Source organism: Sprattus sprattus, assembly GCF_963457725.1.
Source record: "Sprattus sprattus genome assembly, chromosome: 6".
Lineage (NCBI taxonomy): Eukaryota > Metazoa > Chordata > Actinopteri > Clupeiformes > Clupeidae > Sprattus > Sprattus sprattus.
This window is the reverse complement of record NC_137925.1, coordinates 8,667,664-8,685,163: the sequence shown is the minus strand read 5'-3', so window position 1 is coordinate 8,685,163 and position 17,500 is coordinate 8,667,664. Positions and strand designations below refer to the sequence as shown.

Sequence of the window (17,500 nt, the reverse complement as noted above, 5' to 3'; positions counted from 1 at the left end):
GTGTCTTTGCACCAAAACTTAACAGCTACGCTATCCCCTGCCTCACAAGAAGCAGCTACGCTATCCCCTGCTTCACAAGAAGCAGCTACGCTATCCCCTGCCTCACAAGAAGCAGCTACGCTATCCCCTGCCTCACAAGAAGCAGCTACGCTATCCTCTGCCTCACAACAAGCAGCTACGCATTCCCCTGCCTCACAAAAGCAGCTTCGCTACCCCCTGCCTCACAACAAACAGCTACGCTTACCCTGCCTCACAAAACGCTACACTATCCCCAAAAGGCTACACTATCCCCTGCCTCACAACAAGCAGCTACGCATTCCCCTGCCTCACAAGAAGCAGCTACGCTATCCCCTGCCTCACAAGAAGCAGCTACGCTATCCTCTGCCTCACAACAAGCAGCTACGCATTCCCCTGCCTCACAAAAGCAGCTTCGCTACCCCCTGCCTCACAACAAGCGGGGAAAACTCTTTAACTGTAATTCCCAGATTCATGGGTTCCCTGGCTCTCTGCCCTTCCTGGCTCTCTGCTCTTCCTGGCTCTCTGCTCTTCCTGGCTCTCTGCTCTTCCTGGCTCTCTGCTCTTCCTGGCTCTTTGCTCTCTGGCTATTGCTCGTTATCTGATGTCTGGCTCTTTCTCCTCTCTGCTATCTGGCTCTTTGAGAAGAGCCCTTAAACATGCCGGCCAGCTGCTGCAGATTAGTCCAATTTGTGTTAAAGCTGAACCTTTCTAGAGGGGTGAAGGTCAATACCCATACTCACACCCCATGTGTGTGTTCCTGTGTGTGTGTGTGTGTGTGTGTGTGTGTGTGTATGTGTGCGAGTGGGTTTCTGTATGTGTGTGTGTGTATGTGTGTGTGTGTGTTTATGTGTGAGGGTGTGCAATGTCCTTGTATGGCAACGGAAGACCCTGATGAGTTGTAGAGGACTGGGAACTTTGACCTCCCTCTGAGTCATCACACAGCACTGGATCCCCACACAGCACTGGATCCCCACACTGCATTGGATCCCCACACAGCACTGGATCCCCACACAGCACTGGATCCCCACACAGCACTGGATCCCACATAGCACTGGATCCCACACAGCACTGGATCCCCACACTGCATTGGATCCCCACACAGCACTGGATCCCCACACAGCACTGGATCCCCACACAGCACTGGATCCCACATAGCACTGGATCCCACACAGCACTGGATCCCCACACAGCACTGGATCCCCACACAGCACTGGAGTCTGGATCAAATGTGGCCGCATCCATCACTCGCCTGTTGTGCCAGAGCAAGGTTGCAAACAGCACCAAGGTCATTGGTTAGATATCCAGGGAGCAGGTGATGATAAAACACAATGCATAGATGTATTGTGTGGTAAGTAACTGTGGGTAAAAGCATCTGCAAAGTGAAAACGATATGTAATATAAATGTCTTGGCTTATTTCGCAGATCCGGGTGGTCCGACCTTCACCATCGGGAAGTCTGTGTGGCTGCTGTGGGGGATCGTCTTCAATAACTCGGTTCCGGTGGAGAACCCCAAGGGAACCACCAGTAAGATCATGGTTCTGGTGTGGGCCTTCTTCGCTGTGATCTTCCTGGCCAGCTACACCGCCAACCTGGCTGCCTTCATGATCCAGGAGCAGTATATCGACACCGTCTCTGGCCTCAGCGACAAGAAGGTGTGTGTGTGTGTGTGTGTGTGTGTGTGTGTGTGTGTGTGTGTGTGTGTGTGTGTGTGTGTGTGTGTGTGTGTGTGTGCGTTTGTGTGAGTGTGTGTGTGTTCATGATCCAGGAGCAGTATATCGACATGGTCAATGGACTCAGCGACAAGAAGGTGTGTGTCTGTGTGTGTGTGTGTGTGTGTGTGTGTGTGTGTGTGTGTGTGTGTGTGTGTGTGTGTGTGTGTGTGTGTGTGTGTGTGTGTGTGTGTGTTCATGATCCAGGAGCAGTATATCTCTGGCCTCAGCAACAAGAAGATGTGTGTGTGCATGTGTGTTTTGAAAATCAGTCTGATCTGGAGACTCCATAGAAAATCTTTGTGTGTGTGTGTGCGTGGCCTGTGTGATTGTTCTGTGAATGTGTGTGTGTGTGTGTATGTGACTGTATTCAAAAACAGACTGTCAGCAGAACATCAACATGAAAGCCTCACTACTGTCAAAAAGCGACTAATTAGTAGCGTAAAGCCTGCCATACTTTGATTTAGTCACTCTATTGTAGACTCCGGTATCAAAATATAATCCAGACTAAGACTACGTCATTAAAGACATCAAAAAATGACATCAATCTTTATTTCATTCTTAATTAAGTTCTACAGCACATTCATTTCTATCCCCATCACTCATTGAAGGTCATTCCGAAGGTCACCTCAGATCCACTCGTCCCCTCTCCATCAGAGTTAGTGTAACAGCGGTGTACTCCAGCACATACACACACACAGTATACACACGCACACAGTATACACACACACACACACACACAGTATACACACACACACACACACACACACACACACACACAGGACACCAACTCTGCAGAGAGCTCAAGTGAGACCCCAATGGGACAGAAAACAACAAATTCATCATTTAACGACCTGACCAAACACACTCGCTCGCGGCCATATTAATAGAATTGCCAAGAGTGATTCATGGCCATATTAGTGGTGGTTCCATATTTCACGGTTGCACTGCGTTGAATTAAAGCAGTGTTGACTGTTTCATCTATACTAAAGGGCTCTGTGCCGGAAATGTCTTCCCACGCTGCACTGCTTCTACAGCAGCAAGGGATTATGGGGCTTTCAAATGATACAAGCAAGCTGGTCAGTTACACAGACACACACACACAAGCAAACACTCAAACAACACACACACGAATGCACGCAGACAGGCAGGCAGACACACACACGCACGCACAGACACTCATTCGATGTAAATAGATGCGCGCACACACACAGACATGCAGTCACATACATAAGCCTATGCTATACACACACACACACACACACACACACACACACACACACACACACACACCCTTATCTCATACATCATCTGGGCCTATAAAGCAGGTTGAATATCCTGCAGCATTTGTCAGTGAGATGTGAAAGTTCCCTCCAAACAAAGATGAGTCGTATTGCCACGGGCAGCGTTGTGTCTTCATCCCCTCAAGGTCAGGTCATCTGTCAGGAAATCTCAATGGAAAATAAGTTAGTGCTCAGCTCTACACAGATCAAAGCCTTAGCTTTCCATAGCTTTTCTTTCAATTTGTGTGTGTGTGTGTGTGTGTGTGTGTGTGTGTGTGTGTGTGTGTGTGTGTGTGTGTGTGTGTGTGTGTGTGTGTGTGTGTGTGTGTGTGTGTGTGTGTGTGTGTGTGTGTGTGTGTGTGTGTGTGTGTGTGTGTGTGTGTGTGTGTGTGTGTGTGTGTGTGTGTGAATGTTTGTGTGTGTGTGTGTGTGTGTGTGCGTGTGTTTCCTTTCCATGGCTTTTCATTACATTTCACACCAGGCTCTTGCTTGGGATGAAATTAACATATGAAGGCATTTACTGTGTATTTCAAGAAGTAGATTGGATTAAAACTGGTCACACACTTAGCGTCTGGGATAAAACATAGGATCCTTTTCAGGGATGTCAATATCTATTATTAAGGGAAGGCTCAGAGGTATGAACTCCAGACGATAGCCACATTAGCTTCCATCTAAGTGAATGGGAAAATCTTTAACTCAATCTAGAGATAATGGGGTCATTTAGGGATCATGCTATAGTGTGTGTGTGTGTGTGTGTGTGTGTGTGTGTGTGTGTGTGTGTGTGTGTGTGTGTGTGTGTGTGTGTGTACGTGCGTGTGTGTGTGTGTTTGAAGTATAATTACTACTTACTGGTTGTGGCGAATGATCTTCAATGATTGGCCACTAGTATCCATTCCATTGCAGTCCACTGCAGCCATAACCTGACCAACTTCCTTGTCTCGGTCATAACCTGACTAACTTCCTTGTCTCGGTCACAACCTAAGCAACTTCCTTGTCTCGGTCATAACCTGACCAACTTCCTTGTCTCGGTCATAACATGACCAACTTCCTTGTCCCGGTCCTATCAACTCTCTTGCTGCCGCCTTCCTTCCTGACAAATCAAAACCTTTTACAGACAGTCAGGCAGAAAATCATTAGGCTTATTCAGCCCACAGCTCATAACCTCCAGAAATCAACACAAGGAGCAAGAAACTCGGAGTCCAGAGGGCTTAGAACATAAACTAGGAGTCCACAGGGCTTACAACAGGAGCAAGAAACTAGGAGTCCACTGGGCTTAGAACAGAAGACTAGGAGTCCAGAGGACTTAGAACAGAAAAGAGCAGAAACTAGGAGTCCACTGGGCTTAGAACAGAAGACTAGGAGTCCAGAGGGCTTAGAACAGAAGACTAGGAGTCCAGAGGGCTTAGAACAGAAGACTAAGAGTCCAGAGGGCTTAGAACAGAAGACAGCAGAAACTAGGAGTCCACAGGGCTTACAACAGGAGCAAGAACCTAGGAGTCCACAGGGCTTAGAACAGAAGAGAAGATCTGAGCCCTAAACTTGGGAATTCGCAGATCAGACGGACAAACAGTCCAAATACCCACCAGGGCAAAACTCTAAGAACACTGAGATCCAGAGAAGAGCAGGACGTATGGACACGGAGCGGCGAAACAGCTAACAACACACAACACACAACAAGACAGGATACCTATGAAAACACGGACCAGGCTCTGCAAGGAATGGGCCGGATCATGACAGATATATTGTACCTGCATCCAGCCTCCACCACATTACATAGCCTTGATTCAGTGTACTATACATCGATATGTCGTATGACAAATGCAAAGTCTCTCTCTCACCACTGTATTCTTTATGACAGGTGCACTGTGTTTGGTGCACACATATAAACACACAGGGACAGAGACTAGTGAATGTACACACAGGAGGAAGGAACAGAAGGAAAGCATTTGTTTGATTCCCAGTTTTACATGTTAATCACTAACTCTCCTCTTCCATTTTACTCTTGTCTCCATCTCGCTCTCTCCCTCTCTCTCTCTCTCTCTCTATCTTTTCATCTTGTTTCTCCCTCTCTTTCCCACACTTTCTCTCTCTCTCTCTGCCCTCTCCCTCTGCTCTCTCCCTCTTCCTCTCCCTTCTTCTCTCTCTCTGCTCTCTCTCTCTCCCTCTCTCTTCCTTTCCCTCTTCCTCTCCCTCTCCCTCTCACTCCTCTCTCTATCTCTACCCTCTCTCTCCCTCTCTCTCTCCCTCCTTCTCTCTCTCTCTGCCCTCTCCCTCTGCTCTCTCCCTCTTCCTCTCCCTTCTTCTCTCTCTCTGCTCTCTCTCTCTCCCTCTCTCTTCCTTTCCCTCTTCCTCTCCCTCACCCTCTCACTCCTCTCTCTATCTCTCCCCTCTCTCTCCCTCTCTCTCTCCCTCCTTCTCTCTCTCTCTGCCCTCTCTCGCTGTCTCTTTTCCTTGCCCTCTTCCTCTCTCTCTCTGCCCTCTCTCTCTCCCTCTCTCTCTCCCTCTCCCTCTCTCTCTCTGTCTCTCTTCCTTTCCCTCTTCCTCTCCCTCTCTCTCTGCCCTCTCTCTCTCCCTCCTTCTCTCTCTCCCTCTTCCTCTCCCTCTCTCTGTCTCCTCCTCTCTCTCTGCCCTCTCTCTCTCCCTCTCTCTCTCCTCCTCCCTCTCTCTCTCTCTCTATCCCCATGTATCTGTTCTGCCCCCAGTTCCAGAAGCCCCAGGAGCATTACCCCCCATTCCGCTTTGGCACGGTCCCAAACGGGAGCACGGAGCGCAACATCCGGAGCAACTATCCCGACATGCACACACACATGATGAAGTACAACCAGAAGGGTGTGGAGGAGGCACTCAACAGCCTTAAAACAGGGTGAGCACACACACACACACACACACACACACACACACACACACACACACACACACACACACACACACACACACACACACACACAATGAACTACAAACAGAATGGTTTGGAGGAAGTATTCAACAGTGCCAAGACTAACTAAGCTCACACACATACAGTGTGTTCACAGTTGTATGTCTGTTATTTTATATGGAACTTGGCGTCTGAAATAAAGATTATATATACACTGTATATGCACACACATACACAATACACAATATACAATGCATACCAAACAAATTGGCGTGCAGTCCACACGCATAACACCCCCCCAAACACTCTTACATGTAACCTCCATAAACATAAAACATGGCAATAATGATTAATTGGAAGTTGTGCCCACCCTGGTAATTACTGGTTTGTTATAATGGCCCAATCACTCATCACTAATTACATTTGATTGATTAGCGATTAGCTAATGGAGTTGTATTGATGAACCAAATGGTTGTATGTTAATGTTTGAGATCCAGGGAGATAGATGTCTTCATCTGCCATACAGCAGCATTGAGCTCCTAAGTGGTTTACAGTCCAAGGGGTTATTAGAACAGGACATCCCCCCCCCCACACACACACACACACATACACACACACACACACATATACACAGTCCATTGGTTATAGTAGCATAGGGTCACACACATTGTTTATATTAGCATAGGGCCACAGAAACACACACACACACACACACACACAAACATGCAGTCCATTGGTTACATTAGCATAGGGCCACACACACACACACACACACACACGCACACACACACACATGCCCACACACACACACACACACATGCAGCCCATTAGTTATGTTATCATAGGGCCACACACACACACACATGCAGTCCATTGGTTATAGTAGCATAGAGCATAGGGCCACACACACACACACACACACACACACACACACACACACACACACACACACACACACACACACACACACACACACACACACACACACACACACACACACACACACAGTCCAGGGTTTATATATCATAGTCTGAATTTCCCGCATCATGCTTCACTGCTTACCTAATCTTAACTGAGTCACGACTGTAATGAGCTAAGGCGTCTCCCTTATACACTCCATATGTTTTCTATGGAGCCGCAGTAACTTATTCAGGTAATGATGAGCTTTGGGAAATAGGAAACACTCTACATACCACATTTACCAGAGAGCTGGATGCATGGATATGCCACCGAATGCAATATGTTTCTGTAATATGGTGTTCAACTCCCTGACACCACCAGAGAGTTATGAGCTACATGGACTGGTCCCCTGCCCCTCTGACAGAATTCGGATACCTTTATATGACGTGATATGTGTAACTATCTGTATCCTTTATATGATGTGATATGTGTAACTATCTGTATCCTTTATATGATGTGATATGTGTAACTATCTGTATCCTTTATATGACGTGATATGTGTAACTATCTGTATCCTTTATATGATGTGATATGTGAAACCATCTGTCAATCTACAATTTATGGTTAAGGTCAGAGTTTGAGTTTGGGAATGGGTTTGGTGAAGTTGATGTTCAGTGAATAATTTCAAAGAATTAGAAAGAATTTTAGCAAATCATCTGAAATCTCTCTGTAGACGGACTATCCCAATCCCATTCCCAAACCCAATCCCAATCCCAATCCCAATCCCAATCCAAATAGTGTTGTGTGCTGACATGGCTTCTCCTGCACGCTGCCCACAGGAAGCTGGACGCCTTCATCTACGACGCGGCGGTGTTGAACTACATGGCTGGGAAGGATGAGGGCTGTAAGCTGGTGACCATTGGCTCAGGGAAGGTGTTTGCCACCACCGGATACGGCATCGCCCTCCAGAAGGAATCGCGCTGGAAGCGACCCATCGACCTCGCCCTGCTGCAGTTCCTAGGCGACGGTAAACCAGAGTCTTTGTGTGTGAGTGTTTGTGTGTGGGGGGTTGTGTGTGTGTGTGAGGAGTTGGATGATATGCTGTGAGTACACACCTGGATAGGTAAGCCCTAGGGTGAGGGTATGTGTGTGTGTGGGGCGAGGCAGGGGGGGGTGTGTGGGGGGAGTTGGATGTTATGCTGTGAGTACACACCTGGATAGGTTATGTGGGGGTTGGCTTTGGTGTGGTAGTGATTACATGGCTAGTCACAGCCAGACTGGGTCTGTATGTGTGTGTGTGTGTTTGTGTGGTGTGGTGTGGTGTGGTGTGGTGTGGTGTGGTGTGGTGTGGTGTGGTGTGGTGTGGTGTGGTGTGGTGTGGTGTGTGTGTGTGTGTGTGTGTGTGTGTGTGTGTGTGTGTGTGTGTGTGTGTGTGTGTCCCAGATCTGCTCCATGTCTGCCAGCAGATATCCATGGAGCGAAGGGTGGGGGGGTCTGATGTTAATATCCTTCATCTCAGCAGGTGCAGCCTGCACCCTGCTCAGTGTGACATATGTGTGTGTGTGTCTGTGAGCCTATGTGTCTGCCTGTGTGCGTTTGTGTGAGTGTGAGTGTGTGTGTTTCCCCCTCTTCCATTGCACAGCTCATACTGTGGTCATGTGCTAATGCCTGAATGAGTTCATTCTGTTGGAGACACCTGTTCCCTCATTCACTGAACGCGTCGAGAAGACACACAGAAATAAAAATAGAGATGTGAGAAGTGTGATTGCTCAGCAGCAGCAGAGGATCTCTAACCCTTGCCCAGCAAAAGACAGATTATACAGCCTTAACACACTACCCCATGAGGATTATACAGCCCTAACACACTACCCCATGTGGTTTATACAGCCCTAACACTACCTGATGTGGATTATACAGCCCTAACACTACCTGATGTGGCTTTTACAGACCGAACACAACCCCCTGTGGATTATATAGCCCTAACACTACCTGATGTGGATTTTACAGACCTAACACAACCCCCTGTGGATTACACAGCCCTAACACTACCTGATGCTCGGCTAATGCCCAGATTAAACTTTATGCTGATTTCCAACGTCGGATTATCTAGTAGTTTGCCAGCTATGTCACTTGCCATGTGACCATTTATGGGTTGTCTGATTACCAATTAAAAAATGTGCTGTAGTGTGAGAGAAGGCAACGTATGAGCAGATATTTGAACACAAACTATCTTTAGTGCCCTATCATAATATGCTATCGGCTAAATTAGCTAATGTTAGCTGTTGGCTGGAACTGAGTGCTAGTTATGCTTGCTAGTTGACTAGTGGTTTGCTATTGCTTGGGAAGCCATTACAACCAGTACCACATATAGAGTTCTTCATATATAACTTTTATATAGGGACACATTATAGAGCTATGGCAGCTACCTTTGGTCTACCTACTGTAGCATCTGGCAGAGCGGGTAATGTTACAATAGGCAAACATTACAGCTGTTGTATAACTACTACAGTAGTAAAGTATTAGTATATCAGTATCAGGGTTTTGTAAAACGGTGGTGTGTGTTAGACATGGTAATGAAAATGTGTGTGTTAAATCAGACACTGACATGTGTGTGTGTGTGTGTGTGTGTGTGTATGCGTGCACAGGTGACACACAGCGCCTGGAGACGGTGTGGTTATCAGGTATCTGTCAGAATGAGAAGAATGAGGTGATGAGTTCTAAGTTGGACATAGACAACATGGCGGGCGTGTTCTACATGCTGCTGGTGGCCATGGGCCTGAGCCTGCTGGTCTTCGCCTGGGAGCACCTTGTCTACTGGAAGCTGCGCTACTCCGTCCACAAGTCCCCGCAACTCGACTTCTTGCTCGCTATTAGCAGGGTGAGTACAGACACACACACACAAACACACACACACACACACACACACAAAGTCACACGAAATCCTATACAAGCACACACAGCAACACATGCACATACTTAAGATCACTGACACATACTCACAAGCTTTTTCAGGGTAAAGATATAACTAAATGTACAACAATTAGATGAATAATGCATCCTTCTAAGGTTTTCTGTTTAGCAATGACACTATTATGACTGTAGTAGCCATCTGCTCTGGAAAAACTCAAGCCAATTTCTGCTTTCAGCTTTTTAATAATCAGCAAGGACCCATTAGATTACAGCATTTGGCCCCTGGTGTGCAGAGACACACTAATCAGTCTCTGCCTGAAATTAATCATTGTCTTTTGTTTCCATGTCAGAAACCTTTTGTCACTGGAGGACACGAATATGGTCATTTGCTGTGACCCATGGGACAATCTCTGTTTGACTCTCTCAGTTTTACCCTGGCAAACCCTTTTGGGCACACACACACACACACACACACACACTCTCTTTCTATCTCTCTCTCACACACACACACACACACATCCAGTCACGCCTGCAGAGATTCCTTGCCCTTGTTTCAAAGTGACCTGCAGGCTTTTTATGGACGCATTTAAAGTTAAATTTAAATATTGAAACATTTAAATATTTCCTATTTCAGTTGACCTTCAGTGGTCTTTTCTACAGGCCTTTATGAAAGTGGGGAACATTTGAAAGTTTGTCAATGTTTGCTAGTTAATTCTGCTGCATAGGTTATAGGTCATTACAACCATTTTACTCTGCCAGAAACATTCCCGTAAACTACAGACTTCATGCAAACGTCAAACAGATGAATCATTTATACATTATGCCATTTCTCAGTGGAAGCTCGATGGAAACCTTTCAAAATGTGTTGTTTCATAAGTAAATTGGACCAGTAATGGTCATCTTTACTAGAAAGGGGTCTTTTGTCAGGATACAAAAAAAAGCAATTAAGACAACAGTGTAAAGTCTGCTGAAGATGAATAAAGTTGTGAATGCCTAGTCCCCGTCGTTTAAAGGAACAGTTGGAAAAGAATAGAAATATGTTATTGAATGTTCTTTGTTAATTCACTCGGCACAATTATGGTGATAAGTATTTAATCTGCTAAATTCAACGTTAGTGCAGAACTGCACCCGCAGATGCATACTCCTCACGCCTGTGTACAGCACTGTGGCAATTAATCACGGCCGGACTCGCCCCGAGATAAACTTTTCCACCCTCTTAGCCAAATTACTGCAATTATCTGCATCATTAACTTTAACTAACAAAATCTGGCAGCTTGGCGAATACAATCGTCGTGTTTGTGTTAGCCATCTCCTCAAGAAGGGGGTGAAATATCATAACTTACTCCCCAGAAACTTAAACTTGAAATGCTATTTCTCTCTCTTCTGTTTGTCCTTTCAGGGTATGTACAGCTGTTTCAACGGAGTAGAGGATCTTGGGAAACCAGAGGGCATGCAGAACCCCGACATTACCACCAACTACGCCCAGGCCAACATGCTGAAGATGCTCCAGACGGCCAAGGACATCGTCAGCTCCTCCAAGGTGGAGAACTCCCTAGACAACGCTACCAGGACCATCGAAAACTGGAGTCGCTACAGCGGCAGCCTCCCGGCAAGGATGCCTCAGGTGACCGCCACTGCCACGGAAATGCTGCCGGGTCACTTCTCCTACATCAGCAACGTCCCCGAGCATCACCCACCCCCCCTCTCGCGCCCCCCCACGCCCCCCTACACGCTGCAGTACAGCGACGCCGCCCCGCCGCCCCAGACCCGAGTCATGGCCCGGCCCACCCCTCTGCGCTACACGTTGCCCGCCCGCGGAGGCGCCGTCTACGACGCCATGGTGCCGGTCTCCAGCCTCAGCACCCCCCACCTGGCCATGCAGCCGCCCACACTCAACGGCGCCCCCTTCAGCACCTACGGGGAGCTGCAGGTGCCGGACATCTACGCAGAGCACCAGGAGGTGGCTGCGCAGACGCCGGTGTGTGCGCGTCCGGTGGAGAGCCTCCGCAGGAAGAAGCGTTCCCGTAACTACGCGTTGGACGCCCTGGACCTGCGCCGCTGCCCGGAGTACACCGAGGTTCGACCCGCCAGCCTCTACGGGAAGAACCACGTCCTGCCGCCTGGGGCCGTGTACATGGCAGAGGCGGGCGTGGCCAGCTGCAACTCTTGCGTGAGGGTGTACGGCGAGCCGGGGGGGATGGGGGTGCCCGGGGTGCCAGGGGTCCACGAGGACATCCCCTTTATCAGCAAACGCAAGGCCCATCGCCGGCCCTCCTTCCTGCGGGCCACCTGGGGCCCAGAGCGCGTCCGGCAGCCCAGCGAGAGGCTCTCTGTGCTGGCTGCACCCCACACGGACGTGCCTGACCTGTTCCCGTGCGTGGAGGTGTACGAGCGGGTTGGCGGGGGCTTGTGCTACCCGGTGCAGGACCCTCTGCGCCTCGTGTCACGCGGCCACTCACGCAAGAGCCAGAAGCAGAAGCTGTGGCACTCACAGTCCACGCGGCTGCCGTCCTACCGCGAGGCGCTGCTCACCAACACCAACGCCGCCGCAGTGCGCCGCGCCACCAGCCTGCTCCAGCGCACACCCACCCGCGTGACCTCTGAGCCAGCGCTGCCCGTGTGCCAGCGACCCCTGCCCTACGGCCCCGTGGAGCTCTGCCACATCTTCCCCTGCATGGCGCCCCGGGCCGACAGCGTCTACGGGGGGTACCGCAGCCCTCACACCCTGCCCTACCATGAGTCGCTGGGGGTGGGGGTGCGTGGGGGGATGGGTGATGGGGCGCCACAGATGGTTTGGGGCCGGATATCTAGTTTGGAGTCAGAGGTGTAAGGACCCATCACACACACACACACACACACACCAGAAATACGTATTCACACAAAAACACACCTGTGCACACATAATCGCATACAAACATACTCACATACACAAAAACACAGACATACAGTCTATCTCTTACACACACCTACACACACACACACACACACACACACACACACACACACAAACACACAGACTGGCTGTGACAGACCAGACAAACTCTCTGCATTGTGATCAAAGCAAAAAAAACTAAAGTACCCGCAGTTCAAAATATGCCTCTTGTGGCTAGTCCCCTCAGTACGATAATGTGTAGCCACGGAGACCAGGACACATTTGAACACAGGACTGGACACGTGTAGCCATGGAGACCAGGACACATTTGAACACAGGACTGGACACGTGTAGCCACGAAGACCAGGACACATTTGAACACAGGACTGGACCCGTGTCGTCATGGAGACCAGGACACATTTGAACACAGGACTGGACACGTGTAGCCATGGAGACCAGGACACATTTGAACACAGGACTGGACACGTGTAGCCACGAAGACCAGGACACATTTGAACACAGGACTGGACCCGTGTCGTCATGGAGACCAGGACACATTTGAACACGGGACTGGAGCCGTGTCGTCATGGAGACCAGGACACATTTGAACACAGGACTGGACACGTTTCGCTGGCTGCTCTGCTGACGGAGAGAGAGAGGAGAGCCGTGGGTAGAGTCTCGATCCTGACCCATGTCCGTGCCGAGCTGTGTGGAAGACTGGATCTCTCTTTCTCGCTGGATGAGTCCTGTTCTGTTTGCTCAGCGGAGAGCGACAAGGCTGCTCAGTGTGTACATACTAGTTACCTTTCTGGTTATTTGAAAGTGGATTTGGTATTCCTCCATGTAATCCCGTGTGAAATTGACTTTTGCAAACACTTTCAGACGTTCTGAAATATCTTGAGATGTTTTTTTTTCTAACACCAGGGCTAGCTAACTGTGTTTATCTAAGATTAAATCCACATTGTCTTTCACTCTCTTTCTCTCTCTCTCATGCACACACACTTATGTCTTTCACTCTCTTTCTGTCTCTCTCATGCACACACACTTATGTCTTTCACTCTCTTTCTGTCTCTCTCATGCACACACACTTCTGTCTTTCACTCTCTTTCTCTCTCTCTTGCACACACACACACACACTTCTGTTTTTCTCCTTCCTCACTCTCCCTATTTCTGTTCCTCTGTCTCTTTCTCTTTGTCTGACAATTCCAAGTTTGTCTTTTCGTTCTTTCTTTCTTTCTTTCTCTCTCTCTCCCTCTCTCTCTCTTTCTCTCTCTCTCTCGCTTTCTCTCTAATTGGTTTTTGAAAGAAGTAAATAGAATTATTCTATTGTTAATATGATCAAGATTATTCAGTCTTTAATAAAATCACCACAGGCCTATTTAAATGCTCTGCAGTGCTTTGGGTCTTTCTGTGGGAGGCTTTGAGTAACACCTGGACCTGTGATATCACAGAAGTGATGAAAATGAAGAGGTACAGAATTAATGATCTAAATGAAATTTAATCCCAGAAAAAAACTTGAAAGAGTCCCTCATGATGGCTAGAATCACACAGATTCACACAATAATCAATCGTACCTTCAGTGTCTGCCCGAAACAACATGAACATTGTCCCTGTGTTACTAAACAACATATATAGAATAAGGAATCACAGAAATACATGATAAATAATGGCATAATGATCACTTTCAGTGTCTACCCGAAAAACATGAAGTCATAACACAGGGTTATGTAAGAAAACTGTGTAACTAAACAACAGACAGAACAATTAAGAATCACACAAATACATTATAAAAAATGTAAGGCAAAAGAAAAGGCCGCAGCACTTGCAGTTTTTAAATCCTTGCACTCTAAAAGAATGTAGCAAATATTGAGTACAGCCCGAAATCCAAAACGTGTGTGTGTGTGTGTGTGTGTGTGTGTGTGTGTGTGTGTGTGTGTGTGTGTGTGTGTGTGTGTGTGTGTGTGTGTGTGTGTGTGTGTGTGTGTGTGTGTGTGTGTGTGTGTTTGTGTGTGTGTGTGTGTCAAAAATCCAGCCTGGGAGAGAAAAGTGTGTGTGTGGGGCCTCGGCTCCTTCAGATCACACACTCCTGAAAGTACTAGCTGTACATCTACTTCTGTGTGTAAGCAGTGACCACCTCATGGCCACAATTATGCTTAACTCAGACGTGTGCATTGCAATGCGTTGATCCAACGGATGGCGGAGGAGAAGCCTGCCACACGGGGTTGTGTTGATAACGGAGACCAGGGTGGCTCGTCCATAAGGGTGATTGGGGCGACGCACTGCCTATGGGAAAAGGAAAAAAAAAAATAATAATAATAATAATAATAATAATAATTCCTGATGTATAAATTCAATTGCACGACTACATGTAAATGTAAATTTCATATTTGTTTTCTGTCGGATTCTACCACTAAACCGTCTGATATGCCTCTGTATGTCATTGTCGAATCAGGTAACAGTCATTCAGTCAGCCTAGAGTCGTGATTCAAATGGCCCCGCCCCTTCAGGGCGATGTTGGGCAAAATGAAAATCGCCCCAGACCTCTCCCATTGACTCCCATGTTAAATGCGTTTTTTTTCACAAAACAGAGCTCTCAATGCATTCTCTATGGCTTCCGGGAGGGCTAGCCCCTCCAAGTCTAGTCATGAGTAAGCGACGCAAAAGCCTATGGTAAAAACCAATGAGGACGTCACGTCACACAGCTTCGACAAAGGCATGTCAAGATGGCACCTGTTCAGCACAACAACTCCATCCGCTCTTTGACAGAAACTTCTATTTAGTCATTGTAATAATGAAGATAAATTGACCAAAAAAACAATTAGGACTTCCTAGACCAAAAGTATCCATTCAACAGTTTTCTACAAAGGGAGGGAAATTGGAACAAAAGAAAATCGCGGTCGTGAAGTGGCTAACGCGGTCTGTATTTCTATATACCACTGTCACTTTTCATAGGTTTCACAGTGTGAACTAACTTTGAATAATGTTTTATGTGATGACTTATTTTGCTTTTGTAAGCCAATACTTTCAAGATTAGTCAATAAATATCGTTGGTTTTGACATATGTTGCCCCCTTCTTTATGTTGTTAGTGGACATATCATGTCCTGTTCAGCTATGTTACATCATACAACATTTGAGACGTGTGGATAATGAAAAAGTGGGATCATTTAATGTGGAGCCACATCATGTTTGCTTATGAAGGCTCCTGAATATAATTTTCTTCCATAGCGTTCCACTTGTATCTTGCTACTCTAGCTATGTAGAAAGAGGGGAGATATTACTGTTGGTTGCTGCCAATAGTGGACAAAAAGGTATTGCTGTATGAGTAAATCAGATAACTTAATGTACCTACTGAATGGGTCGCCTTAATCATTATCAAAAAAATTGCCCCCCCTGAGAATTTTTTCAGGAGCCACCACTGACGGAGACGTTATTGTGAGATTGACAGGTCAACAAACCAATCGCACCGCTAGTGAGCTGTTTACCTTGTGGATAGTAGCATGCATCATTAGCAACATTAGATAGCTGGCTCAGACACCTCTCAAATCCCCTCAGACTTATTTTTCTGTACAGTTTCTATTTCTCAGTAACTTTTAAAACATCTTAGCAAAAAAAAGGTCAAACAAACAACTTTATTTACAAATATGACCATCTACAGAGTTTGGTCCGCCATCTTGGTCCGCCATGGTCACGCTCTTGAGACGTGACCATAAACGCGATCTAATTGGCTAGCACCTGTGCTGTCGTATTGCATGAGAGGTGATTTGATTGGCTGACGTTGCCCTTGAAAAGTTGAAACATTTTCAATTTTCACCTCAAGAACGCAACGGGACCCAAGGGAGCCACAATTCAGTTTGGCAACGGATGAGGTCACCCAATTCAAAGTGAATAAGGATCCGTCAACAATAACGGATCATTCCAACGCAAAGGTCTGAGTCAGGCATTTTAGATGTGCAGGCTGAGCATGTGCATGTAAGTGTGTGTGTATCTGTCTGAGGGTGTGCGTGGGCGTGTGTATGTGTGTGTGTGTGTGTGTGTGTCTGTCTGAGTGTGTGTGTGAATGTGTGTGTATTTGTCTGTGTGTATACATATATGTGTGTGTGAGTGTGTGTGTGTCTGTCTGTATGTGTGTGTGCGTGCATGTGAGTGTGTGTATATCTGTCTGTATGTGTGTGAGTGTGGGTGTGTGTATCTGTATGTACAGTATGTGTGTGTGTGTGTGTGTGTGTGTGTGTGTGTGTGTGAGTGTGTGTGAATGTATCTGTCTTCATGTGTTTGTGTGTGTATCGGTCTGTGTGTGTGTGTGTGTGTATGTGTCTGTGTGTGTGTGTGTGTGCATGTGTGCGTATCTGTCTGTGTGTGTGTGAGTGTGTGTGTATCTGTCTGTGTGTGTGTGAGTGTGTGTATATCTGTCTGTGTGTGTTCATACATCAGTGTGAATGTGTGAATGTGAGTGATAGCAAGGCCTGTCATCTTAGCATCTCTGTGCATGTTTTTGATAGTGAAGAGCGTCCTCTCAGCATCTCCTCACCTGTGTGTGTGTGTGTGTGTGTGTGTGTGTCTGTGTGTGTTATCCTGCATCAAGGTGACCCTGGGCTGAGGTAATTACCGAAGACTTTTATCAGCAGATAAGTGGGCTACTTCAGGAGAGGCAGGAGAACCAACACACACACACACACACACACACACACACACACACACACACACACACACACAATCCAACTATCAAAAAAACTTTCATTTTCCTTTTCCAGGCGCGGCTTTGCCAGGCGCCGCCGCTGCTGATGGACCAATAACAGTGTGTTAGTGAGTGTGTGTGCTGCTGATGGACCAATAACAGTGTGTGTGTGTGTGTATCTGTCTGTGTGTCTGTGTGTGTTGCTGATGGACCAATAACAGTGATTTAATCTCGTCCTCGGCCTCTGTTCCTCCACA

General features: G+C 47.2%; 1 protein-coding gene across 1 annotated transcript in view; it reads left to right on the top strand.

The window, feature by feature from the left end:
- Positions 1 to 12,525, top strand: part of grin2cb (glutamate receptor, ionotropic, N-methyl D-aspartate 2Cb) — a gene marked incomplete at both ends in the record, with an annotated part of 52,027 nt that extends 39,502 nt beyond the window's left edge. The window contains 5 exons of the mRNA XM_080840792.1: positions 1,441 to 1,670; positions 5,713 to 5,873; positions 7,625 to 7,812; positions 9,431 to 9,663; positions 11,095 to 12,525. Of these exons, the coding sequence (XP_080696918.1) occupies positions 1,441 to 1,670; positions 5,713 to 5,873; positions 7,625 to 7,812; positions 9,431 to 9,663; positions 11,095 to 12,525 (2,243 nt within the window). The remainder of the gene's footprint in view (positions 1 to 1,440; positions 1,671 to 5,712; positions 5,874 to 7,624; positions 7,813 to 9,430; positions 9,664 to 11,094) is intronic.
- Between the last annotated feature and the right edge of the window lie 4,975 nt (positions 12,526 to 17,500).